This window comes from Centruroides sculpturatus, unplaced genomic scaffold, assembly GCF_000671375.1.
Source record: "Centruroides sculpturatus isolate CEXI.00-Female unplaced genomic scaffold, Cexi_2.0 scaffold341, whole genome shotgun sequence".
Taxonomy (NCBI): domain Eukaryota; kingdom Metazoa; phylum Arthropoda; class Arachnida; order Scorpiones; family Buthidae; genus Centruroides; species Centruroides sculpturatus.
Genome location: NW_019384623.1, coordinates 159,544 through 185,365, shown reverse-complemented (window position 1 = coordinate 185,365; position 25,822 = coordinate 159,544). Strand labels below are relative to the sequence as shown.

At 31.5% G+C, this 25,822-nt stretch overlaps 1 protein-coding gene across 1 annotated transcript in view; it reads left to right on the top strand.

Annotated features, from left to right (window-relative positions):
• Window positions 1-25,822, top strand: part of LOC111625537 (endoplasmic reticulum aminopeptidase 1-like) — a 49,939-nt gene that overhangs the window by 9,914 nt on the left and 14,203 nt on the right. Inside the window, 10 exon segments of the mRNA XM_023368699.1 lie at window positions 6,048-6,199; window positions 7,064-7,177; window positions 7,977-8,099; window positions 9,822-9,887; window positions 12,266-12,331; window positions 15,843-16,006; window positions 19,011-19,099; window positions 19,634-19,767; window positions 19,848-19,903; window positions 25,228-25,381. Of these exon segments, the coding sequence (XP_023224467.1) occupies window positions 6,048-6,199; window positions 7,064-7,177; window positions 7,977-8,099; window positions 9,822-9,887; window positions 12,266-12,331; window positions 15,843-16,006; window positions 19,011-19,099; window positions 19,634-19,767; window positions 19,848-19,903; window positions 25,228-25,381 (1,118 nt within the window).

The window sequence follows — 25,822 nt, the reverse complement described above, 5'->3', positions numbered from 1 at the left end:
ATCCTTATTGACGGAAACGCGATGAACTCTAATTAAATAGTCTTGCATAGTTTTATGAAATTTTGAATTTGGAAAGATATATTTATATAATATAGTAATTTAGAAAAAAATATGAGATTGTATCGAGAATACAACATGCGAGCCAGCCGATGATTTAACGTGGTTATAATTTAAGTCATACACAAAATTCTATTTGATAAAGCTGCAACAATAATCATCATAAAAATAAAAATTAGACTATTGTTCCGGCCAAAGACACTGCCCTACGTTATTTTAATGCATAAAATTTGAATTAATGCAATTACAAAATATTGTGGTTGAACTCAACACTAATTATTTAGGTTTTACGACATTTATATTAGTTCTTTAAGAAAAGACTGTTTAGTAATAATATTATGTAACTTAAGAAATTTAACGATTGTAGAAACGACTCAAAATATGTCTCCGGATTTGCATTTATTTAAGATGTTTCTAGTTCGACAGAATCGAGATTCCATTCTCGCTTTCAGCGTTAATTAATAAATATTTACGCTGAAAGCATGCGGATGGGTTTTTGGGAGACAGAATCTTAACTATAGTGGTAGAGATCGAGTAGATTTACTAATGTATTTTAGAGGAATAACAATTTATTTTTAGTTTAACTTAGATAATATTCTAAGAGTGAATAAAAGACAATTGAGTTTTCTAAAACTCTCTGTTATAGCTGAATACCATTACACAAACAAACAAGTATGGCATCTAATAAGTTTTATAACGAATTCAAATCGTTGTAGACAGAAGGTTTGGAATAAATTTGATATTTAAAGTTTCTCAGAATTTTCTACAGCAGAAAATATCTGCTATATCTTATCTCATCTCATATCTCATCTCATATCTCACAGAGGAGTGTTGTAGCTATGCGCTTTTCACTCCGGAAGAAACAGTAAGGAAGAGCCGGTCTTATAGAAGACGACCAATCCGAGGAAGACAGGAGAGAGGTCACTAAGTAACCAAAGCCGGTCTTATAAGAGACGACCCCCGCCAGAAAGGGAATATCTGCTATAAATGGCATGGTATCAGTACATAATGTTTTAAGTGACTGGATCGAAATTAGTTGTAATTTGTGAGCCCACCAATTTGCTTAATTGCTAAGAAATTTGATTATTTTTCTCTTCATATCTATCACAACAGATATACTTAAGTTCAATGATACATTTTTAATTAATATTTTTTTTTCATAAATAGACAAGTAGGCATTATCTACAGCATGGAATTTTTAACTATTTTGAGTACTTTATTAATACTGTGAAAACTGTGAAGAAAATATTAGATTCACTAAGCGAAGTTTTAATAATATACAGTATTCTAAGAGGTCGCAATAATTTTATAGTTGAGATGGATTTTTCGTCTTGTATTGTCGCAAACAGCAAAATGATTATCATACGGTCAAGATTTATTAATTTCAATAATAGTTTCTTCATTTACGTATACTTTTGCCAGAGATTTCAATCATCTTTTCTAGAATGCTAATTGTCTGTCAGCTAAGTTTGGCATTTGTCCACTTTTTCGCCGATGCTTCCATTAATTAATCTTTAAAAGTATTGTTTGTTTTATACTTTGTTTTAATAATAATTTTTTTTCAAATTGTTTTGAAGGAATTGGACTAGTTTTTCGAGAAATATAATATCTTTTTCGCCATACATTGGATGATTTATTTCTAAATGTCTTTAAGAGCTCGAAACTTACAGAAGTTTCGCAAAATGATAGATGTTCTGCGCTAACTTTTCTTATATGGAAATCCATATTTTAAAAATTTTGCAACATAGTTTTTTTTACAATTCTTCTTTTTTAAGTAATTTGTTTGTTTTATAATATTAGAATGGCATTGTTAGTAAACACATACAAATCCATAATTCGTTTTTATATGATTGTCAATCCTTTTCAATCAAATGTTGTCTGTATTTGTAAACATTTTTAAAGCAAAACAAGATGAAGGGTATAAGGGACCAAATAAGATTTGCAGATTCCATTTTGGGTCGCGATCCTGTACAGTACATGGAAATCGTATACTAAGATATTACTATAACCGTGTATAACGACTGCAAAATAATAAAAAGTACAAAACGCGTATAATAAAATAAAGTAAATTATTAAATAAGATTATAATTTATGTACCTCTTGTAACAAATAATACAATAAAAATGATCAGAACATTTCTATTAAAATGTTGGCTGTCATCTTTCTTGGGCCACTATACCAACTTTTTTCAAAACTACAGGCTGAAAGTTGTATTGTTAAATTTGTGTTTGATTTCAACTTTTGTAAAATGTGTTTTATATGTCTTAAACCAAATTTCGAAAATTGCAATAAAAAGTTGAAAGGAAGTTTAATTTAATTTACATACGAACATATAATTATGATATAGTAAAATCGCTAAAACAAATATGAGCTACTGCTGAGCTAAAAAATGATAGATTTTTTTATAAGGATTACTTTGTACATCGTTTTTATAGAAAAGTCTATCATTTTTTTGCAATTATTATTCTAAAAATTATAATATAATGATATATCATTATATATCATATTATCATATACTGTATATCATTATTATATTATACATCACTATGAGTAAAATTCGTGTATAAAGTATTTCGTCCTTTTGTGTCGCAACATGATGCCATGACACATTTCGTCTTACAGGTAGAGGTTGAAACTACAGCCAAACTTTTTATTACGTTTAAAATTCATTTTAAATATTAGAACTTAACAAAACACGATGGATAATATTCATTAACTAGCAGGTAGGCCCAGCGTTGCTCGGGCAAAAGTAACGATAGCGAAGATTAAGATTATTACGTTATAGTCAACCTTACCCGTTTTCACAGAATGCAAGAATTGGGTCTCCCTGTTTCCGGACTAATTAGAAACTTTTTAGAAGGATCTAAAAATATGTTCAATTTCCCGTTAAAACGAAAAAGCTGCATCTGCGTCTTGCACGTCGCTTTCTCTTAACAATTCCATTGTTAAGAAACACTTCCATTGTTGATGAAAGTGTTAAGCCTTAATCCAGGATTAAGGCTTAACACTTTAACAAAGTTGAAATTTGGTACACCAAATTTCAACTTTCAACTCCTAACCGTTTGGACTCTGCGCTTATTATTATTATTATGTTGGGTTTTGTGAGTTATACTCGGTTCACACCGGTGGCTGTGTACTATGCCGGACCAGAGTCAAGGCATAGCAACCAAAACAAAACTAAAATTAAATAAGTTTGTCAGTGTCTGTATTCAGGAATTTCCTAACAATGTGGCATGTATTCAATATAGTGGCCTTCTGTAGTGAGATGTATGTATTTTTACTCAATTGTAATGTTCCCCGGCTTTTGTGTAGTGTGTGTGGTATCACACCTGTACAGGAGAGAACAACAGGTACAATAACTACCCTATCCATCCTCCACAGATGCCTTATTTCCTGGGCAAGTTCTGTGTACTTGCTAATTTTTTCAGTGCATGTGTTTTGTACATTGTGAGTGTTTGGAATGGCTATGTCTATAATGTATGGGATTTTATTGCGTTTGTCAATGAGTGTGATGTCTGGTCTGTTGTGGTAAATTGTTTTATCTGTGATTATGGCTCTGTCGTAGTACATTTTGTGCGTGTTGTTTTCCAATACTGTCTGTGGAATATACTTGTAGTATGGTTCGTGGATGTCTGCCAATTTGTGTTTCTTTGCAAGCTCTTGGTGTATTATATTTGCTACTTGATTGTGTCTATGTAAGTAATCTGTCTGTGCCAAGAGCTTGCAACCAGAAGTGATGTGTTGTATAGTTTCTGGCATGATGTGACATTTTCTGCATGTGTCATTTGTGAGTGTTGTATCTTTGAGTATGTGTTTTCTGTAGTTTTTAGTATTTATGACCTGATCCTGTATGGCAATCATGAATCCTTCCGTCTCCCCAAAGAGGCATCCCCGATCTAACCAGCTGTTTGACGCAGTTTTGTCAACAAAATCCTGGGCCAGGTCGTAAGGATGCCTGCCATGGAGAGCCTTTTGAGCCCATGATTGCTTAATGTTGTCTATGCTTTTTATATGTTGTGTCATGTCTGTATGTTGTGAGTGTAAGTTTAATGGTGTGTTATTTGAGTCTGCTAGAGTTACTGCTTTATGTAACTGTGATGTTTCTTGTTTCTTGTAGAAAAACTCTCGCAGTGACTGTATTTGTTTGTAGTGAAGGTTAACTATGTCAATCAGGCCACGTCCGCCTTCTTTACGTGGAAGGGTTAATCTTTCTGTGGCGGATTTAGGATGATGTTGTTTATGCTTAGTAAGTGTTGTTCTTGTTTTCCTTTGGAGTTGCTCGAGATCTGTGTGAGTCCAATGTATAACTCCAAAAGAGTATGTGAGTACTGGGATGACATATGTGTTTATTGCTTTAACTGTGTGTTTTGCATTTAACTGTGTTCTAAGTATAGCGTTTAACCTACTTTGGTATTCTTTAATTAATCGTTGCTTTATTTGTGTATGTTCTGTTAGTTTGGCCTGTTGGAATCCTAAGTACTTGTAGAACTCGCCCTCTTCCATGGATTCAATAACGTCTCCATTTCCAAGTGCAAAATCTTCTTTCTTCAGGATTCCTTTTTCTATGTGAAGTGTTTTGCATTTGTCTAGGCCAAACTCCATTTGTATGTCCTTAGTGTATGAATGTGTGATTTGTAGGAGTTGATGAAGTTGTTTTTGTGTGGATGCATAAAGTTTTATGTCGTCCATGTACATGAGATGTGAGAGTGTAAACTGTGTTGTTTTTTCGTGTCTGATATTGTAGCCGTATTGCGTGTTGTTTAACATGTTGGATAATGGATTCAGGGCTAGGCAGAACCAGAGAGGACTCAAGGAATCTCCTTGAAAAATTCCTCGCCTAATGAATATTTCGTTTGTTTGTATGGAAGTGTTACTAACCCTGAGATGTAGTGTTGTTCTCCAGTGCTGCATAGTGTTTTCGAAGAATGCAATGAGTGATGGATGTATTTTGTACATGTGTAGAATATGTAGCAGCCAACTGTGTGGAACACTGTCGAATGCTTTTCTGTAGTCTATATATGCCATGTGTATGTTTCTGTGTTGTTTGTGTGCTTGCCGTAGAATGACTGAATCTATGAGTAACTGTTCTTTGCATCCCCTGTGATTTCTACGGCAACCTTTTTGTTGTTCTGTAAGAATGTCGTGTTCTTCAACATGTTTGTATATTTTGTTTGTGATACATGATATCAATAATTTGTAGAGTGTTGAAAGACATGTAATTGGTCTGTATCGTGTGAAGTCTGTGGTTTTGTTGTTTTTAGGTTTCATGCAGGTGATGCCCCAAGTAAGAAATTTTGGCACGTCTTGTGGATTGATGATGATGTGTGTTAGATGTTTAGCTAGTACCTGGTGCAGTGATATAAACATTTTGTACCAGAAATTGTGAATATAGTCTGCACCAGGTGTCTTCCAGTTGTGTGTTCTGTTAACAGCGTAGTGGATGTCATGTATGTTTATTTTAAAACAGGACATAGTTGGTATGTTGTGCAAGTTTCTGTTCTCTTCCTCAATCCAGCCTGCATCAGCATTGTGTGTAACAGCATTGGACCAAAGAGAAGACCAATAAGTTGTGAGTTCTTCTTCTGTTGGTGTGCCACTGTGCTGTGTATCAGNGGTAATGCCCCGAGTAAGAAATTTTGGCATGTCTTGTGGATTGACGATGATGTGTGTTAGATGTTTAGCTAGTTCCTGGTGCAGTGATGTAAACTTTTTATACCAGAAATTGTGAATGTTGTCTACACCAGGTGTCTTCCAGTTGTGTGTTCTGTTAACTTATTATCATTATTATTATTATTATTATTATCAACTCGTCTCGATTATATATATAGATTGTCATTTGTGCAAATTTAAAATCAAGAATGAAATTATGAGATTATTCGAAGTATACGTTTTTCGAGTTTAACAAGATTAAGAAATTAGAATTGTTAAATCATTATACTGTATAAGATTTGATTTTATGACATTATTATTGTGATTTGTATTTCCTTCAGATATCGTGTCAGTCGAAGAACTTATGTCGAGAGGAATGGAAAATTGGGGTTTGATTATTTGCAGACAAAATATTTTGTATAACGAAGAAAAGGATTATTTTGATAAAAAAGAAGACGTCGCAAGAATTATAATACACGAAATAGCTCACCAGGTAATTCACGGATTTGTTTTCATTTGTTTTGTTTTATATATCATTTAGTTCCGAATATAGCACGATTACGATCTCCAAGATTTAACGAGTGATTCACTAAAAAAAAAGAAAAAGAAAAAAATAGAATCGGATATAAGTCTATATTTTTACATCTGCAGAATCGTTTATAAAATGGTTTGTTATCAGTGTCACACGTTTACCTCTGTTATTCCGGATTTCCGGTTGTCTCAAAATATTACGATTCTATCTCAGACTGACCATGCGTTTAAAATTTGAATCGAATAATTTTTTACTTCCCTTGTTTGGCTGTCGAGATGTCGAGTCTAATTCTTCAACACGATCTGCATCTGTTAATTTTTATTGCCCAAAACTACTTTAAAGAAATAGCTTTATTGCAAAATCTTGTTTATAGAAATCTGTTGTACTCTGCTGTGTGAGCAGAGTACAACAGATCTATATAAGCAAGATTTTGCAATAAAGCTATCTATAAGGGATTTACTATATTCGGAACAATAGGGTAAGTTTAAATATTATAACTTAAATTTCGCTGTCTATTCTTCATTACATATACTTAATGTTACATATTAAAATTTAATTTGTTTTTCGGTAACAAATATAAACATGAAATTAAGATACAAATCGAATTATTTTATTTATTAAAGACAAACAATGATGTCGACTAAAAATTTATGAAAAGCAAATAATGACGATGATCATCATGAATTCTAAAAGTATATAAATTTTTCGATAAAGATATCGACATAATTGAAAATATATTGTATTTTTCATTATAAAGATTATTATTTTTTTCTTCATATTAAAGAGAAATAGTTGTTGTCATTTCGATGATTTATTTATTTTCAGTGGTTTGGAAATTTAGTGACCATGAAGTGGTGGAATGACATCTGGTTGAACGAAGGAACTACGAAGTTTATGGAAGAAATCACTTATGCAAAACTACACGTTGTTCTCAATGCGGTAATTAATTACGAAACTCTATAAATATTAGAAATAAACTAGAAGTACTGAAAGTAAAAATTTACAGTTTAATCAATTAATTAATGCTCAGTTTGCATTTTCGAAAATAAAATTTTTTTCAAAATTTGGGTCTTTACTTTCCTGAATCACGATTATGTGTACATAATTGTGTGAAATTTGACTCTCCGGATGTTTTTGCAAATCTGCACGTTTTCAGACCACCTGAACCAAAAAGTTAATAAAACGAGAAAAAAATTCCATGTGTGTGTCTTGGAGTCTATTTCGCTTAATGCTTCATAATGGAGTAAACATTAAAAAAGGAATTTGGCATTGAGGCTATTAAATTTTGGTGGCTATAGGTCGAAGGGTGAAGAGATAATGGGGTGCCCTGTGTCATATCGACAGGAGTAGGACTTAATTAAGATTTTATTCATTATTAATAATTAGATTTATATAGATATATATGGATCTCATTCCTACCCTAAAGATTACGCTTTTTGCTATTTTATAGTAATTAAAATTATGAGATTTTTATTATAAAAATTTTTATAACACGTTGCGCCACTCAGAATTTTATTTATTTTGCTTAATAATAGAAAAACTTTTTTTTTTTAAAGAAAAACTCATAACAACCGGAAAAGTTACGCAACTTATTGCTGGACTTTTTTAATTAAACTATGATTTTTTTACTTTTTTAAAATAAATTTCTACAAAATTATCGAAGAAACTTTTAATTATTGTCTTTATGAATTTTGAAGTAGCTGTAAACTTTAACAAACGATTTTTATGTATATTTTAGACGAATGAAGATGTTTATCCATTTTCGTACGAAAACTATTTATATATAAACACTCCGGTGTCGAAAAATATCAACTCTCTCGAAGAAATCAAAGATGTGTTCGATTTTTCCACGTATTTCATGGTAAATAAATATTTTCGTATGGCATTTCTATTAAGCTATTATTTACAGTAAATTTATTACGGCGTTAAATATATTGTACTTCTTACATCGACATTAACTTTTTAAGACGTCTTCACTTTAAGTGATTTATGGAATAATCGCAAACCGAAAATTTTAGTGTCATAGTTCAAATCAATAGTTCAATAGACAATTAATTTTTTAATTAACTTAATAATTGCTTAAAGTTCTCTAACAAGAAAATTAACATTTTTACCAAATGAATTCTTAAATATTTTAGCTGAAGAACAAGAAAAGTATTTAAGAAGCTATTACAATATTTAAAATCTATTAATCGTTTAAATACTTATATATTCATTTTAAAATATTCTCGATGAATTAAAAATAAAGATATCTTTATCTTACCTGCTATGTCCGATACGTCGTTGTTAATCCTACCGTGTGTATTTATGATAATGTTTCTTAATCTGTTGACAACGACTACTTTTTTTTGTTTCTTCAGTTATGAAAAGCATCAATATATGCAATGGGTTGCATATATCGATGTTCAATACCAATATATGCACTTAACTTTAGCGTGAAATTGATGGGCATATCTAATTTTAAATTACATTTTGTGACCTTATTTTTAACTCGGCGCCACTGGCGAAAAGTTGGAATGTTAACGATAATGTTTTTATATTTTATCATTCGATGCATACGTTATATCAACGCAAACGATAGCAGAGACATATATTGAAAGTAGTTATTTGAGAGACGTTTTATTTAGTTACTGTTTTCACTAAATCTAAAATAAATATAAACATATTTATTAAAATGTTATAAATTTATGAATAATTAAATGTAAAGTAGGGATGTTCATTTGCTTCACACTCGACTCTCGAAAATCTGAAGACTACCAAAGAATTTTGTCAGGCAGAACAATGTATGTAGGTAGGGAGGGAGGTAGAGAGACATACCTACCTCCCTATCATGAAAAGCATAAAAATTATAAAAATACATTTTAGATTGTTTTATTGAACAGTAGTTTGAAGACCACCGGTCCTGTCTTCAGGGACTATCACTGCTCTGTGGAATATATGTTCAGAAACTTGTCAATATAAAAGCGTATCGAGATTCGACTTGAAAGAACCCGAGGACGCGATTCTTTTCCATGAAGTACGGTGCGTTCTCACAAAGGAAGCCTCATAATTTAGTATTTTTCGTGTGAAGAGAGATTAAAGAACAAACGTCACAATCTTGCAAAGTACGAAAAATAATATACACTTAGTTCTCAATATATGGACCCACCAGTGGCCGGGTTGATAAAACCACTGAACTTCGTTCGATATATGGACCCACTCGCCAACGAGCTCTTCATGTTAAGTTTTGGGTTTCCTTTACGTTTGTAACACTTAAATGGACCCAGGTTTACATAGAAATTCCTGTCGGAAGATCGCCCAATTGTCTTGTTGCCGTATACAAACAAACCGAACCTAAATATACATCCAGGATATGTTCTGGAAATAATCGGAATTCGTATAATAAGAGAATTGAATGCGATTTAAATTTGTTTAGTCGTGTATATATCAAATAATTTGCAAAAATTTACAATATATATAACCTTTTGCAAATTATGATATTTAGTATAAGAAAATTTACATTTTGATAAAATGACAAAGAAAATCTGTTTAAAATAATATTTCTAAAATATTAATTTAAAATGTTTTACATAAATATCGACAGGGTGCTTCGATAATGCGAATGGCACGGTTTGTACTAGGAGATGAAGTCTTCTGGAAAGCATTAATTGTAAGTAATATCTATAACATTAAATTTATTTTTATATCGATTGCTTAACGTTCGGTTATTTATTCATCTATACCAGTGGTTCCCAATTAGTGGTACGCGTACTCCCAGGGGTACGCGAAATTGCTTGAAGGGGTACATGCAGCAATCTAAAATCGGTTGATTTAAAATTTAAATGCATGAGATGAAGCAAGCAATGAAAAGAATAATGGGTGGACCATTAAAAATTCGGCAATTTACAACACGATGTCGAATGCAGAAATTCGTTTATTTATAACTAAAAAATATTCTCGAAATTTCATTTAAAAAATGCATTTGTGACAATACCTAAATTAAATTCTTACGCAAGAAACAAAAATTGTACGATTAACACAATTTGTTTTCGCGAAATTAATTTTGAAAATTTTTGTCGCTGTTATTTCTCGCGCGCGACAACACGACTTCTCGCAGAGTATAATGAGACTTCACTTGACTTGTGAGTTTAATAATCATTTGCGACATTTCGATTCTAAATCGGGTTAGAATTTATGATGTCAGCGAAACAGCAATAAAATATTTACTACCATTTTGCACAACATACCTCTGCGAGAGCGGATTTTCGGCCACGACAAACACGAGAACTAAACATCGTCACCGACTTCGACTCGAAGATGACTCGAGACTGAAGCTGACTAAAAAGCAACCAGATTTTACAAAGTTGTGCAAAGAAAATCGTGACATTTGTCGCATTAAAATTAAATAACCATATGTTGTTTTCATTATTATCAGAATTGTATTTTAAAGGTAATAAATGTAAAAAAAAATTTTTTTCTATTTATTACCAGCTGTCTACCCACAGCTAAGCCCGCATTATATCGAATTTTCTCGTGAGAGTAAGAAATTTTCTCGCAGTAAAATGTAGCCTATGTCCATCTCCAACATGTAAGCTATCTCTGTGCCAAATTTTATTAAAACCTGTTTAGCGGTTTAGACGTAAAAAGGTGACAGACAGAATTTCCATCGAATTTATATATTAGTATGGATTAATATGAATGTCTGCTGTAAGGGATACGCGAGTTTTAGCTCTTTCTTGAAGTGGTACACAGGAAAAACTAATTGGGAACCACTGATGTATACTAATATTATAAAGAAGTAATGTTTGTATGTATGTTAGTTTGTATGCAGCAGGTAATCTACGAAACTACTCATCCGATTTCAAAAATTCTTTCACCAATATTTAGAATGGAACTTCAGGGTGGAGATAGGCTGTATATTATACCGTTAGACATGGGAGATGGACAGTTCTTTACGGTAAGCCTTACGCGGAAGGCTTACCATAAAGAACTCTGCTTCTATTATACTATTTTAGATGTGGGTTTTTGCGTTTATGATTGCGTTTTAATGGGGTACGTCAAGAGAATGTGCACCAAGAAGAAATTTTTCGAAAAATTTTCCCCCACGGGGGAAGTGTTATACATTTATAATAGATACATTTTGAGCCACAACAAGGCGTGGCGGGGTCTGCTAGTAAACAAATAAAGAGGTCGTCGAAAGTCTATTAACATTATTTTGTAAATTAAATATTTATTTTATCAATATATAAAACTTAATTTGAAACTTTTACATTTTAAATTATAATGGAATTGAGAATTTTTAAACCGCGAACAACTTATGAAATCAACTAAATTCCGACTTTTACGTGGACGACAGAAACACGAATGCTGACAGGCACAAAAATTTATATGCACTTTTAAATCTCATCCGACGAATAACATATTGGACCTTTTATTATTTATTTTAAAATAAAAGATGTAAAATTTTCCTTTTTTAATTTAGTGAGTTTTTCTAGTTTATGATTTGTGTAGAAGAGAAGGCCAGCGGAATGAAATATGTGTGAAATGACGATGATGGAATAGAATAATGAAGATTTTTTCCCTCTCTGTCTTTCTCTATTGAGTGGGGTTAAACTTAAAGTTTTCTACTCGTTATTAGAATTACAATTCTTATATATTCTTATCTCTACTCTGAAAATTAAGTTTTGCCATTTTATAATAATAATATGAGATTTTATTCTAAAATCTTTTTATAACAGCGCCACATATAATTTTAATGTTTGGCCGGGAAAGTTGCGCAACTCGTTGCTGTTTATTATAAGCGTTTCTATAGATTCCGGAGAGATTTAATAAAGGAAAAGCGTATTTCTAGTATTTAAAAAATTTATAATCTCGAAATGCTTCTCTTCGATCTAATATAGGCTAAATTAAAGAAAAAATATAACGAGAGTAAATAGATAGTCTTTGAAATAGAACGATTTATATCATAATTAAATATTAGGATTGGAGAATAGTAATTTTCTCTACTAAAATAAATAATTTAAAATTGCTCGTTATGATATTTTATAGAATTATTTGAAGGAGAATGCCTATGGCAGTGTAGAAGAGTCGACGCTATGGAAATATTTTACCGACGTAAGACAATATTTTAATCATTTTTGCAAATGATCAAAATTAAAATAATTAATAAATATTAATTAAATAATGCTTCTTTATTATTATTAGTTTATTATGACCATAATCTATTAATAGGACTTATTAGCCTGATGTAACTTCTGGATGACAAAGAAAATAACTAATCTAATTGGTTTAAATAAAACTCTCTTTGTTTTCATCTGTATACAATGGTTCTTTGTATTTTGGGTTCGTTCCTCATCAGCTGATGTTTTTTGCATCGTAATTGTAAAATACATATAAATAATTTTAAAATTGTATGTGAGAACCCGGGCTAGTGTAAATTCGACGAGTTCAATGTTATTTTTTTGTCAAAAAATGAAGGGGTAAATTAAAATAAAGGGATCCTTTCACAAATGCATTCAAGGAACTTCATAAAATCTTACGGATAGCGCTTCCTCCGTGAGTGACACAGCTTCCGAAAAACTATTCATCAAGGAAAATGGGAAAAAATCGCGGATTGGAACAACCGTAAACATTACCAAAAATGAGCATTGGAGTGGCAAGGGGAAGACAACGAATAAAAGGGAAGAAAACAGATGACGATACAAAGTTCCCCTGCCAAATTTGTGTGTGTTAACCTTCGACCGCCGCTCTTCCCAAACTCCCGTCAATTTTTCTAACGAACTTTCACCGCTCCTCTTGACGAACAAGTACCTGAATATTTATTTTATTAGTTTCGACGAAACAAGACACTACCGGACCCGGACCAAGCTTTCCTTTCAGGAAAGTCACGATCATCATCACATCCAGGTATTATCAACTCACGTTCGAAATTGTAAACGCTCTCTCTCTCAGTTTTACGCTTTTAGGAATAGACTCTTCCGCTAATTCTATTCCCTTGTAAAATTTTTACAGGCATAAACAAATAAATTGATATTTAACGTTAAAAGCGTGGGAAGTGCGTTATTTCCGGCGCGCTGTCTCTCGACTCCCTCCCCAATCCGGAACCCGACTACTCTCATATGCGACGACTCGCGCGAGACTTAACATATGGACGTAACGGTCACATATACAAGTCTAAAAAAATTTTAAAATTAATCAATTACATACTTAAAATGATACTTTAGACGACCTATTTTAGCATTTACCGTACATAAATCTAAGCTTTTTGTTTTTAAAACCTTCACTAACCAGGAAATTAACGTTCACTGTAATCATGAAAAAATCCTATATTGCCTAAAACATAAAAGCTGTTTGTAAACTTTAATAAATTTAAAAAGAATCTTTTTCCAACATTTTACTCACTTAGTTGCTTTTTTCTTAAATTTAATAATAATAATAATTCAATAATTCTTAAATATTAACCGACTTCTTTCCCTCCTCCTTAATTGCTTAATATTAACTGTTATGGTTATTAAATGTCCTCTATGAATATAAGTATTCCATGTCGGATGTAAGTATTTATTTTCAATTGTTATCATTAATTTTATTTCCTTCTTGTTTTATTATATTAATGTGCTCATAATATTATATTCTAAACATAAATAATAATAATAATAATAAAAGAACTGATTCTTTTATTAGTTCGCAACCTTCCTTATTACAATTACATGCCACCGTATTTGTGTAATTTTTATGAACTGATCTTATGTTTCTTAATTCTTATTCCAATTTTCTGTTTATTTCTCCAACATATGTTAGAGTTTTTAAAACGATTACATCCTAACAAATAGACTATTCCTTTTGTTATATCTTCTTTTTTTATTTCTAATATTTAAATACTTCTTTCTTTAATTGTTTTGATCTTGTACTGAACCTATATTTTTTCTTATTAAAATATGCGTTCAAATATTCCTGGTATATACGTAAATTTTACAAATTTTCTTTGCGACATCTCTTCGTTTTTTTCGATTGTTCCTTACTATTTATACTAAATTTAACCATTCTTCGAAATTTTTTCTTGGATAATCATTAAATAGACATCGGGGAGACCGGAGCAACTTCGGCATGCGGGGTAAGTTTGTCAAGCGCTTTTTTTTAAAAACAAATTAAAAGGAGACTTTGGTTATAGGTTAGGCAGTTGAGTTTTATTGGTGGCTTGTTGAGTGTAGTGTTTTATTGTTCTCCAACAAGCGTAGTTGAATTATCAAGCAAATTTTCATTTTCGTTGAATTCCATATAATATTTTTTTCCCATTTATATTGAATTGGCAGGTTTTGTTATAATTCCATGATAACGAAAGTTACTTTTCCTGTTAGAAGGATGTAACTTCAACTTATTCACGTGGCCAGATCGTGGCTTGGCATTCTGTTCTCAGGGTTGTACTTAATGTTTCGAAATCATGACTAGCGGGGTAAGATCGGCAACATAAAGCCACATTAGAAGCAAAGGATAAAAATCAAACAGATGATAAATGAAAACATGTTTGCATTTGTTATTCATGTATATATGTCTTTGAACTTGCATTTCGTTGTAATAATATTAAATGGGTGTTGGATTTGTATTTCTTTGTTTTAATAGTGAATTCCAACTTATACATTGTTAATAACATAATTTTATATACGTGCCTATCTTGCCCCATTACTGTTGCCCCTATACCAGGGGCAACTTTAATAAAAATAATTAAAATAATTACAATTTTACAAAAAGAGAGAAGTTGCCGATCTTGCCCCTATACCCGGGGCAACTTCGTCAATTTCTCTCTTCTTGTAAAGTTGTAATTATTTTAATTATTTTTATTCCCAAACTGATTTTAACCAGTTCTATAGTAAGGTAACATTCCAATAGACAATATGCAAAGCTTTTTTTTCAGTTTACAGCAGTATTTATTACACAAAATTTAAGTAAAGCGTAACATGCCGATCTTGCCCCGGTCTCCCCTATGTTTATTATATTTTCTATCTTCGTAGTTTTTTTTATAACATTTTCAATATATATATTAAATTCTACATATTCTTTTTCATACTTATTGGTGTATTAGAATTATAATTTACAGTTTTTGTTACTTATATCGATTTTTCGTATTTTGAATATTCTAACCGATCCTTTTGTCTTGTTATTGTTACGTCTCAATAACTTATACTGTTTTCAGTTCCCTTTTCCACTTCGAATTGCATATTGTTATTTATTTTATTATCTTCATTACATATTTTTCATTTGTTTTATCAAATAAAATTATGTCATTATCTACATACCTTTAATAAAATTTAATTCCATTTGTTTTCTTTACTTTTTTATCTATTGAAATTATAAGTATGTAATTAATTAACTAAAAATGTTCAAGATTTATAAACCATTTTAAATTATACAATAATATGTATTTTATAATTGTAAAAAAACCACCTTGAGGGACAGAAAGGTTCGAAATACAAGAAATCGTTGTAAACAGATGAAAAGAAAAAAATTATTTAATTAAATAAATTAGATTAGCTATTGTCTCTTCGTCATCAGTGTAAAAAGTCATATTAATAAATTATAGTCAAACTAAACTACTACTAATAAATAATAAATAGACCTATTAAATTTGTAGGCTCAGTCTCCCATGGATCGATCCAAATTGAATATTTCGAAAATATTTACATCGTGGACTCATTTGACTGGTTATCCAATTCTTTTTGTGGAAAGAGACTATGAGAAACGTTCTGCAAATATCTCGCAAATTGCTTTTGAAGAAGAAATACGAGGAATGAAAAAGTAATTTTTTACAAATTTTAAACAGTTTTTATATACTTACACTTTATTGAACACAAAAATATCGTTACTAGATAAAATTACCCAAAATGTCTAAATTGAAAAATCATTTAACGATTTGCGTGACTGTTCTTCAATGGAACTTAATCAAATATATTGATGAAATTTAAAAATTTCCTACAATCGGATTCAGATTTAAGAGGAAATTTTTATTTGTATTTCTGAACAAAAAAAAAAAATTGTTATAAAGCAATATTTATTCTCGCTTAGTGGCTTACAGAACAGGGAAAACCTGCATTTTTTAACGCTTCAATTCCGTTTAAGCTCTTTAAACGGAATTGAACTTAGTTGCTATAATTCTGGAACAGTTTTCCGTTAACCTTCTGACACACGACGTTCAAATAAAATAAATCTTCATTTACAACCGACAAATTCAATTCGTCTTTAGAATTCAATAAGAAGGAAGAGAATTATATATTTCTTTAACAATTTTCTACAAAATCTGATTTTGTTTTGTAAAAATGTAACTATCCGCTTGTTGCTAAATTCAGCAGTGCAACAGCAATGCTGAAGGGGAAGCTGCACGCATCCGAGTAGTAAGTTTACAACACCAAATACTACAGCGATGACGAAACTACATGGCGTCTGTACAGTACAGTCGGATATAATCTCACTGTTCGACGAGTTATTTAATGTTAATAGATGTAAATGTGCTCTTTTTCCAGTGTTCCATGACGAAAGATAACGACATTTAACTAGAATGCAAAAGTATTTTCATGCCCGATTAAGCTCAACAAGAGTAGTCATCGAACAAGCGTTTAAATTCTGATGTATTAGTCTACTTATATAACGAATATTAAACTTATAGCAGGATTTGGTAAAGTATTGTAATTATCATTTCAAATGAAAAGTAACATTATAATCAAGAATTATCAATCTCCATGAGTCCACCAATGAGCTCAGCCATCTTAATAAAGCGAAAAAAGCACTTTTCCAGTTGCTGTAAATTATACTCTCAAACCGGACGTTCGATTTACACACAGGGCAACGCAGCGATCTTGTTAGCTATGATTTCGCTTTAAGTCGCTACAACATTGCTGAATTTAGCAACGACCCGTATGTAAATCAGCGATAATCGCTTTACGTCACTCGCAACACTCAATATAGAAAAATATCGATGTACTCGACATAAAAGCCGGTTTAACTATTAACATTTATTTTAATGACACTTGAACTCTTCTGCATATTTAATGATTTCCATTTATTAATACTTTCCTGTATTTTTTTAAATACAGTACTTAAATAAAACCTTTATTATCATTTCATAAACATATTGGTTCCGTTTATGAGTACTAAACAATTCCATTTAGTACTGTCTACATAATATTTTAATGAACCCTGCTGCAAACAGCTTACATTAATTGTTCAGTACATGCAAAAGATGTATAGTATTCTGTAAATTTTTTAAAATTTGTTTTTCGTTTACTTTTATAACTAGTATTAAACTTATAGCAGAATTCGGTCAGGTATTGTAATTATTATTTTATATATCAATTTTTTCATATTTTTCAAATCTGTCATTGAGTGATGAAACATTTCTAAAGCATTTTAAATCTTCTGAAACCGTGTTGTATTATTTCTTTGATTCACTAACACAAAGGTGTGTTTCTATTTCAACTATAATAGAAACACACCTTGTGTTAGTGAATCAAAAAAATTTCTAAAGCAACAAAAACTTGCGGAACACTATTTGATAAATATACTACTACATGGATCACAAAATTTGCTAAAGCGTATGAAAGTTGAAGTAAAATCTGTCTTCCGAAGTATACTTATTGTTAAACATAACTTTTTAAGATCTAAATTTAACAGAATAATTACTTTACTTGGCAAAGTTGTCAAATTCAGCGATAACTATTCCTTAAGGGTTTTCCTTTTTATGTTTAATCACTAGTGAAAACGATCATTCTGGAGTCACGACTTTGCCTAAGCTTTGTCAATTTATTCAAATCTTTGAATTGGCGATTTAAACACAAAGACTAATTATAATCTGAAGATATATATCATCATTCTATTTGTTTTCACTCACACGCGAAAGATTTTAACGCCTTTGGAATTTCACTGGACTTTATGATTTAACCAAACAACTTCACCTATTATTTTACAACTATTTACTTTTTGTTTGATCTTTATAGTTTGCCTCGTGATCTTATCATTTGTGATGCGATTGGCATAATGATTCAAAAGAGGGTCTGTGAAATTTCGTTTAAAATAATATGCTAACAGTTTTTCAGCATGTGACGCGCTCTTATAGAATTAGTATTGATTAATAAATAGCACATTGTACTATTTATTAATCAATACTAATCAAGTCATATACAGTTGCGTTACTGACGTCACAGTTATTTCTAATTAGATTTTTATTTCTTAACTAAAGTTTTGGTAAGTAAAATAATGTAAACTGTCTTATAAAAGCAAAATCTTTCCGAAGTTAGTACCGATACTTTTATTAATTCGATCATCATTATCATTAACTTTTGTCAGTTAAGTACTGAATTTCACCTTTCCAAATTTACTCCGTAGAATCCGCACTTTTCTGTCTCCAGTTTTTTCTGACTTCCTCACAGTACAATCCCGTCTTTTCTTTGGATATCCTCTTTTTCTTCCCGTAAGTTTCCATTCTAACTTTTTCCGTCTGTAGGCTAATCTGTTTTCAAACTACAGTATATGATTAGCCCAATTTGATAAGTATATATGTATAATTTCGTCAATTTAGTTTTAATGGCATTTAGAAGTAAGTATTTTTAATTTTTAGAATAAAAAAAATGCATTTGGGAATTATTATAATCTATTTCTTTACTCTCCAGTGCGAATAACATCAAATATCTTTTATTTTATTTTAGCGTAGAGCGTAAATCCTTGAGCGTGAATTCGTGTAAATATAAAATATTTATTTTTAAATAAAACTTTCTTTTTTTAACATTTTATTTAAACATTTTCTTACTAGTCATACCTGGCCAATTCCGATAACTTATACAACAGCAAAAGAACTCGATTGGAGACCGAAAATTAAGATGTGGACGTATAAAAAACAGGGTAAATGTTATTTTAATTTTCAAATATAATATTTAATATTATTGAATAAAAATTTACTTTTAAAATCATTTTAAGCTTTAAATAATTGTTTTAATTTAATAAAATTTCATTTTTGTAATATTCAAAATTCACTTAAAATATAAAAGTAGATATTCAAATTGTTCAGAAAAACCACTAATCAGAAATAAAGAAAAAATTATCTGTGACGAGCATTTAATTCTAAAGAAATAAAATATCCTTCCTTAGACATTGCAACGAGTGAAGCGAGAAAATTACGAAAATACGTCACTCAGAAATGCGTTCCTGTTGGTTCTATTAAAACGCAAATGACTGCTATTAAAATCAATAGATTAAGTGTATATTGTATATGTTTATAATTGAGATCATTCTATGTTGGATTCAAATGCATTATTAATCGTATTTTAATCGTCTGAGTATATTCGTGATACAAAAAATTTATTGTTTAAAATTTTTTAAATGTTTGCGCCAATCAATTTTATATTTTAAAATTTTAATTTGCTTTTATTTTCTTAGAAATAATGACAAATATAACCGGGAATCGTGACGATTGGATTATTGTTAACGGAGAAAACATAGTCTATTACGTAGTTAATTACGACGAAACAAATTGGAATTTACTGGCGAAACAACTACGAGAAAATCATTCGGTTAGCAGTAATAATTTAAATTAATATTACTTGAAATGATATTACAGAAATATGACAAAATAATTTTGAATATTTAACAGGTGATTCCGGTTACTCATCGTAAAAAAGTTTTAACGGACGCTTCAAGTTTGTTTACGTGAGTTATTTTCAGTTCAGACATTCTTTGTCGGGTCAATTCTTTGCCTTTGTCTTTTATTCCGAATAACACCCACAGGTTCTTTATAGGCTTTATACAAATTATTTCTATATAAATACAAAACAATAATTCATTTCATAAATCACACATGTTATAGTTCTTAATAATCCTAGTCTATAAATGCTTCAGGCAGCACAAAACAAAGCAATGTTCTTGGAGGAGGAGTGATAACACCCCTTCTCAAACAATAAAAAAGAAACCTAAAATCCGATTCTAACCAAATCCTCTCTTCATTTGAATTTCCATTGAACCCTTTACATTCGAAGCTCCTTTGAGAGACTACATTCTGGAACAAATCGCCTTTTTGTCTTCCAAAAAGTGTTTAAGGTTTAAAAACCAATCGATGGATTATGCTGAATCCATCGTTTGGTAATGAAACCAAATAAGTATAAAATTGATTAAAATAATTAGATATTGTGATTGCATGGCGCTTCTTGATATTGCATGTGTTTCATGTTTTACACTAAAGTGGATTAGATTACTACTTACATCAAATGTAAGGAAGAAGGATATTATGAAACAACAATTTTTTACTTTACTTGAAAGAAGATTTGTTATTTAGTATATAGGCATATTCATAAAAGTTCAAAAATAGTTCATATTCATAAAAGTAAACAGAACCTCTTTTACGTGGCTTCATTAAATTCCCTCTACAATCACCATGTCATAGCAGTGTTCTATCATTTCATCAGGAGATAATTTTGTTTAATTGAAATGAATAAGTAGCCCACATGAATTTTAAATAATAAGCTTAAATATCGTTCACGCAAACAATGTGTTCAATAATAATGGTTAATCATGGCTAGTTATTTGAAAATTCTCAAATTTAGCAGCTATTATATTGTGAGCCACCGGGGAGGGAAGAAGTTCCTCTCCTTGCCTGCCACAGGTCGGTGACCTACTTTCTTGTCAAGGATGGCGTTACGTTCTGTTACGCGGTACGCGAGTGGAGGAGAGTCGGAGGGGTCGACGATAAGACGTTGGCAAAGTCGAGTAACGACACCATTTAAAACAAAACAAGAGTTTATTAAACTAACTAACTAAAGCAAATTTACACAAAACTCCTTCAACCGCGGATGAGAGAGAGAGTTTACAATAATAAGCGTTCATACCTCTTTGCATATACTAGTGGGATATTTTCCCGTAATGTCGTCCAAATGGATTCTGAGCGGCGACACAAGTATAGGTCGGCGACAAAAGTGTAGGTCAGCGATGGGAGTGTAGGGCTGCGATGGAGAAGACTTCGATGTTCGACTTCGTCGTTGTTCATTCGATTGGCGACTCCCCCGATTGAAGAAGGAGGAGGGCTTTTATACGTTTTGCGGTGGGAAAATTCACCAGGTGACCAATTGTTTTAGCAGGTGTGAGGTTAAAGGTTGCGTTAGAATGATAACAATATGACGTAGTTCGCTCATAATTGGAAACCATACACGGTTTGATCGTGAGAATGTTTATAGTTAAATAGAAAGAGTTATAACTTTCTCATGCGCTTCATATTTTGTTTCTGCAGATGCAAATTCCTCTAGTTAAAGGAATTTTTATTTAAAATTTTAAAAATTAAATGATTTTATTACATTATATAAACTTCGAATTTCACAATATTATTATTATCATTATTATTCTTATATTATTATTTTGCTGTCTATCCACTGTTGGATGCAGTGCCGTAACTAGGCAGGTGTGACAGGTGTATTCGCACAGGATCCACTTGTAAGGGTTGCCCAAAATGCATGTACAGGTAACCCCCATATAACACGGTAGTTACGTTCCAAAAAATTGCCGTGTTATGCGAATCCGTGTTATACGAAACAAAGAACTAATACGAAAAGGAGAGTTAGGTTCCAAAAATTAAAAAACATGCTAGTATATTTTAATAATTAAGATAAATATCTTCATTAAAATTTTTTTAGTGATACATATTAATATAAATTAAACAATGTTTTCTTCGTCATCACTAAAAACACTATTAATTAACCGAGAGCGTTTTCTTTTTGGCAAGTTATCCTTATCCTCTGAGTATTTTTCTGCATTATCTTCAGATCCATGCGTTACCTTTTGCAAAATGTATGTAATTTTAGATTGCTTGCTTCTAGTTAAAAGGTCTTTATAAATTTCCTTATATGGTGCTAAGCACTTATCAAGAATAAAGCAAGTATGGAATAAGGGAAAAACATTCGGCAACATCAGAAGCAGAAGCGTCGCGATCTGGCAACATTGAAACAAGTTTCGAGAAGGACCACGTGTATCGACAGAAGGCGAGAAGAGAAAATTTACATACTTAAGTATTAATAGTTCACGAAAATTATTGTTTTCGTGAATTATTATTACTTAAGTATGTAAAAATTTATTACATTTCCTGTTGTACGAGGGTTTTACCCAATTCTCGAACCGTGTCAGAGTAAATCAGTGCTATAAAAGTACCGTGTTATACGGGGGATGGTACCAATTCTCGAAACGTGTTAGAGTGAATCCATGCTATAGAAGTGCCGTGTTATACGGGGGTTACCTGTATTTATTTTATTATTTTCCCGAACCTAATTAATTAAGGGGTCTAAATGCAAATTCTTGCAAAGGGCACAGAAAGGGTTAGTTACGGCACCGGTTGGATGAATGCTTCTCCCACGATTTCCATTTTCTTTCTGCTGCTTTGGTTATTTCACCAGACTATCTCATCTTACGTTATCCTTGCTTTTTGACCCTGTTTCTGGTTAACCGTTCCGTCCACTCCATTTCAACTTTTTAATTTGCACTAAACAATCATCTAATTTTTTTTTTGTTCTCTATTCAAATATTTCTTTTATCTCTTAACGCTATTACTATCATTTTTCTTTCCATTTTCCTTTGAGTGACCTTAATCTTGTTTTCTAGTGTTTCTGGCAATGGAATGTTTGAGATGCATAAGTCATTGCTGGCAAAATGTATTGGTTAAAAGTTTTCTTTCCATATTATATAATGCCCTTAAAGCTTTAATTTTTGTAAAAACGAAACTTTCCTTTTGTTTTCGTGCTAAATACTAAATCTCTTTCAACTGTAAAGAAAAATTATCATTTTGAAAGTGCGCGTTTCAAAATGATAATTTTTCTTTACAATTGTTTTTCTTTTAAAAGTTCTTATCTTTTTTGGATGATACTATATTATTAATGCGTTTATAAATTTTATACTTACTTCTTAAATTTATTAACATATGTCTGTTTGGCATATATACTGTTACTATGATATTAATCATATTCATTAATATTGCATGTTTATGTATATGTTACGGCCAAAGCCCAAAGTTCGTCCATTTCCCGAATTGTCTGGCCATTTCGCACTTTAGCCGAGAGGTGTGGCCGATTTACTTCAAATGACCAGTGTATATGCTATTTAGGACGGCCATTTCGCGAAGGGGCGGGTAAGCGGGTAATTCCTGGCCTAAATTCTATGTGCTGATGCAAGACTGGTAGGCGGTATATCTTTTGCTTCCGATGTGATGGTGTTCTCAAACAACTGTGAGGTCGCCGAACCGCGTGTAACGGCAGGATATCTGAGTAATTCCGAAGCGTATGTGGGAGTGTTGATGACAGAAACAACTCTCTCCAGTTACAAAACGATTTTTCCAATTTATTGTATAAATTATGTTACAAAAACAGTATCTTCTGTCCGAGAATGGGATGATGTGATGGACGATGTTGGTCAGTTGGAGAACTGGACGGCCCCGGGGCGCAGTCGTGTAATAGTTTGTGTCGAGAGATATGTGTCGTTTAAACGTCGGAGAAACGGAGAATATTTTCGCTACGGAGGATGCTACGCATTATAAAAATCCGGTGGAGAAGCTCTCCGTATTCTTGAATTGGTCATTTTTATAAACTGTTTTGGTATCCCAGATCAATCATTTCGATTGGTCGATACTCTTCACTTCCGCTTTCTAATTAGTCTTTACTCGTTACCTAGTGTAACGAGATTGGAACCCAGATTGCAGGATGAGTCAACGTTGCGTCTCCATTCGAATCCAATCGAAGATGGTCGATCTTAGGACTTACATCATTCTATTGTTTTAAGTCGAGAAGTTCACTTTTCTATGAATTAACATGGATTTCTATGAATTTTCACATAATTGTTACAATTATGTGAAAACTTTTATTTATTATTAAAGTCAATGATCGCATACAAACATTTTCCAGGAAAATGCTCCCAACAAGGTTCATGGTACCGCACTTCATGCATATGTTTCTGCAACATTTTTGGCTTGCGCTGGATCAAAGTAATAGGCATTACGCAATCCACAAAACGTTGATGTCTCCTCATCATTAGTGGCCTATTTAAAATGTATTCAACAAATAATTCTGGTTTGGGAAAGAATTATTGTGTAAATAGTATATATATATTAAATATTATATATTTAGCCACCCAATTTCCACTAGCAAAGACTCTAACATGTAATTTAACATCATTTATATGTATTATCACTTTTAGACCAGATCGCCATTGTCAAGACGTTTAGCACTTGTCAACACGTTTTAATTTTTTTAGTGTCATCGGGTCCTACAGATCCTATAATAAAAGTCGCGTCTATGTACCCGTTTATTATGCGTGTGTATTGTTTTTAATGCTATATCGCCAGTCCTTTTTTAATGAAGATTTTAGTATTTTATTTTCAAGTCATCTGATATCAGTCCCTGACTAGAATAACAAAGGATTTAGAAAATGCAACTTACTTGTGTGATCTTTATTACTTGTAATGAAGACCACACAAGCAAGTGAAATCCTAAGTTCATGACGTCTCTTATACCTCGTTCCATAACGTCCATTTACATAAAGATAAAATGCTACGTTTTGGTGAAAATGCGAACCTCGTTATAATCACGAAAACAATCTTTAGGATTAGGTTGGTAAATGTAGATTTGAAGAGTGGAAAAATTGCAAATTATAACAACAAATCCAAAGTGTTAATAGAAGTGTTGTAAATATGATTAAAATTAAAAACATGGCATCTTATTAGAGACATGATCTCACACGAGCATTAAAAAAAAATTGCCTTTTAGAAAAAGTGAATGAATGCAACTTTTAACTAAATGAAAGCGAACTGTCTGCAAAGTGCTTCCACAGGCTGATGGTTTTCAGAACTGATCATAATAATGATTTATGAAGATGTATGCTTAGTGTTCCATATCGCCCTGTGCTCCATGTCTCTCCCACCCTACACAATAATTAATATTTAGATTGATTACAATTTAAAACATAAATTATCGTTTATGTTTATTATTAATTCTAAACATTTTCCACAGAAAAAATTTGACGACACTGAATACGCTGTTGGATCTATATTTGTATTTTCCATTCGAAGACGAATATTATGTGACATTGAATTCAGAATTTATGATTATGTTAATGAAAACAAGTGAGCTGATACAACTAACTCCGGACGAAATTATGTGGGACGTAAGTACATAGACATAAATTTGACTTTTTGAAATGATTATGTAATATAAATTAGCTATAGTTTATTATGAATATATTAATAAGTCCTGTGTTCGTGGTATACAATATCCTTTATAATTTCACAACGTTTAAACAAGACTGAAGATCTTTTTGCCTCGCAAAGAGACTTTCTCCAATGAATTAAATGAATATTATTTTCATTCTAAGGTAGTATTCCATTAGTAAAGTGGTTCCCAACCACGACTTGTGAAAGTGAATATCACAGGGAGACTGAAATAGGGTCTCGAGATGTTAAAAATTATTAAATATTTAACATCTAATAAACGCCAATTTGAAATAAAATCAAATATTTTTATATTAGAAAAACTGAATTACAACTGTTATCAATAATGGATATACAAAGTTCTTTTAATATTTCTTTTAGTTCATCTCTAAACTCCA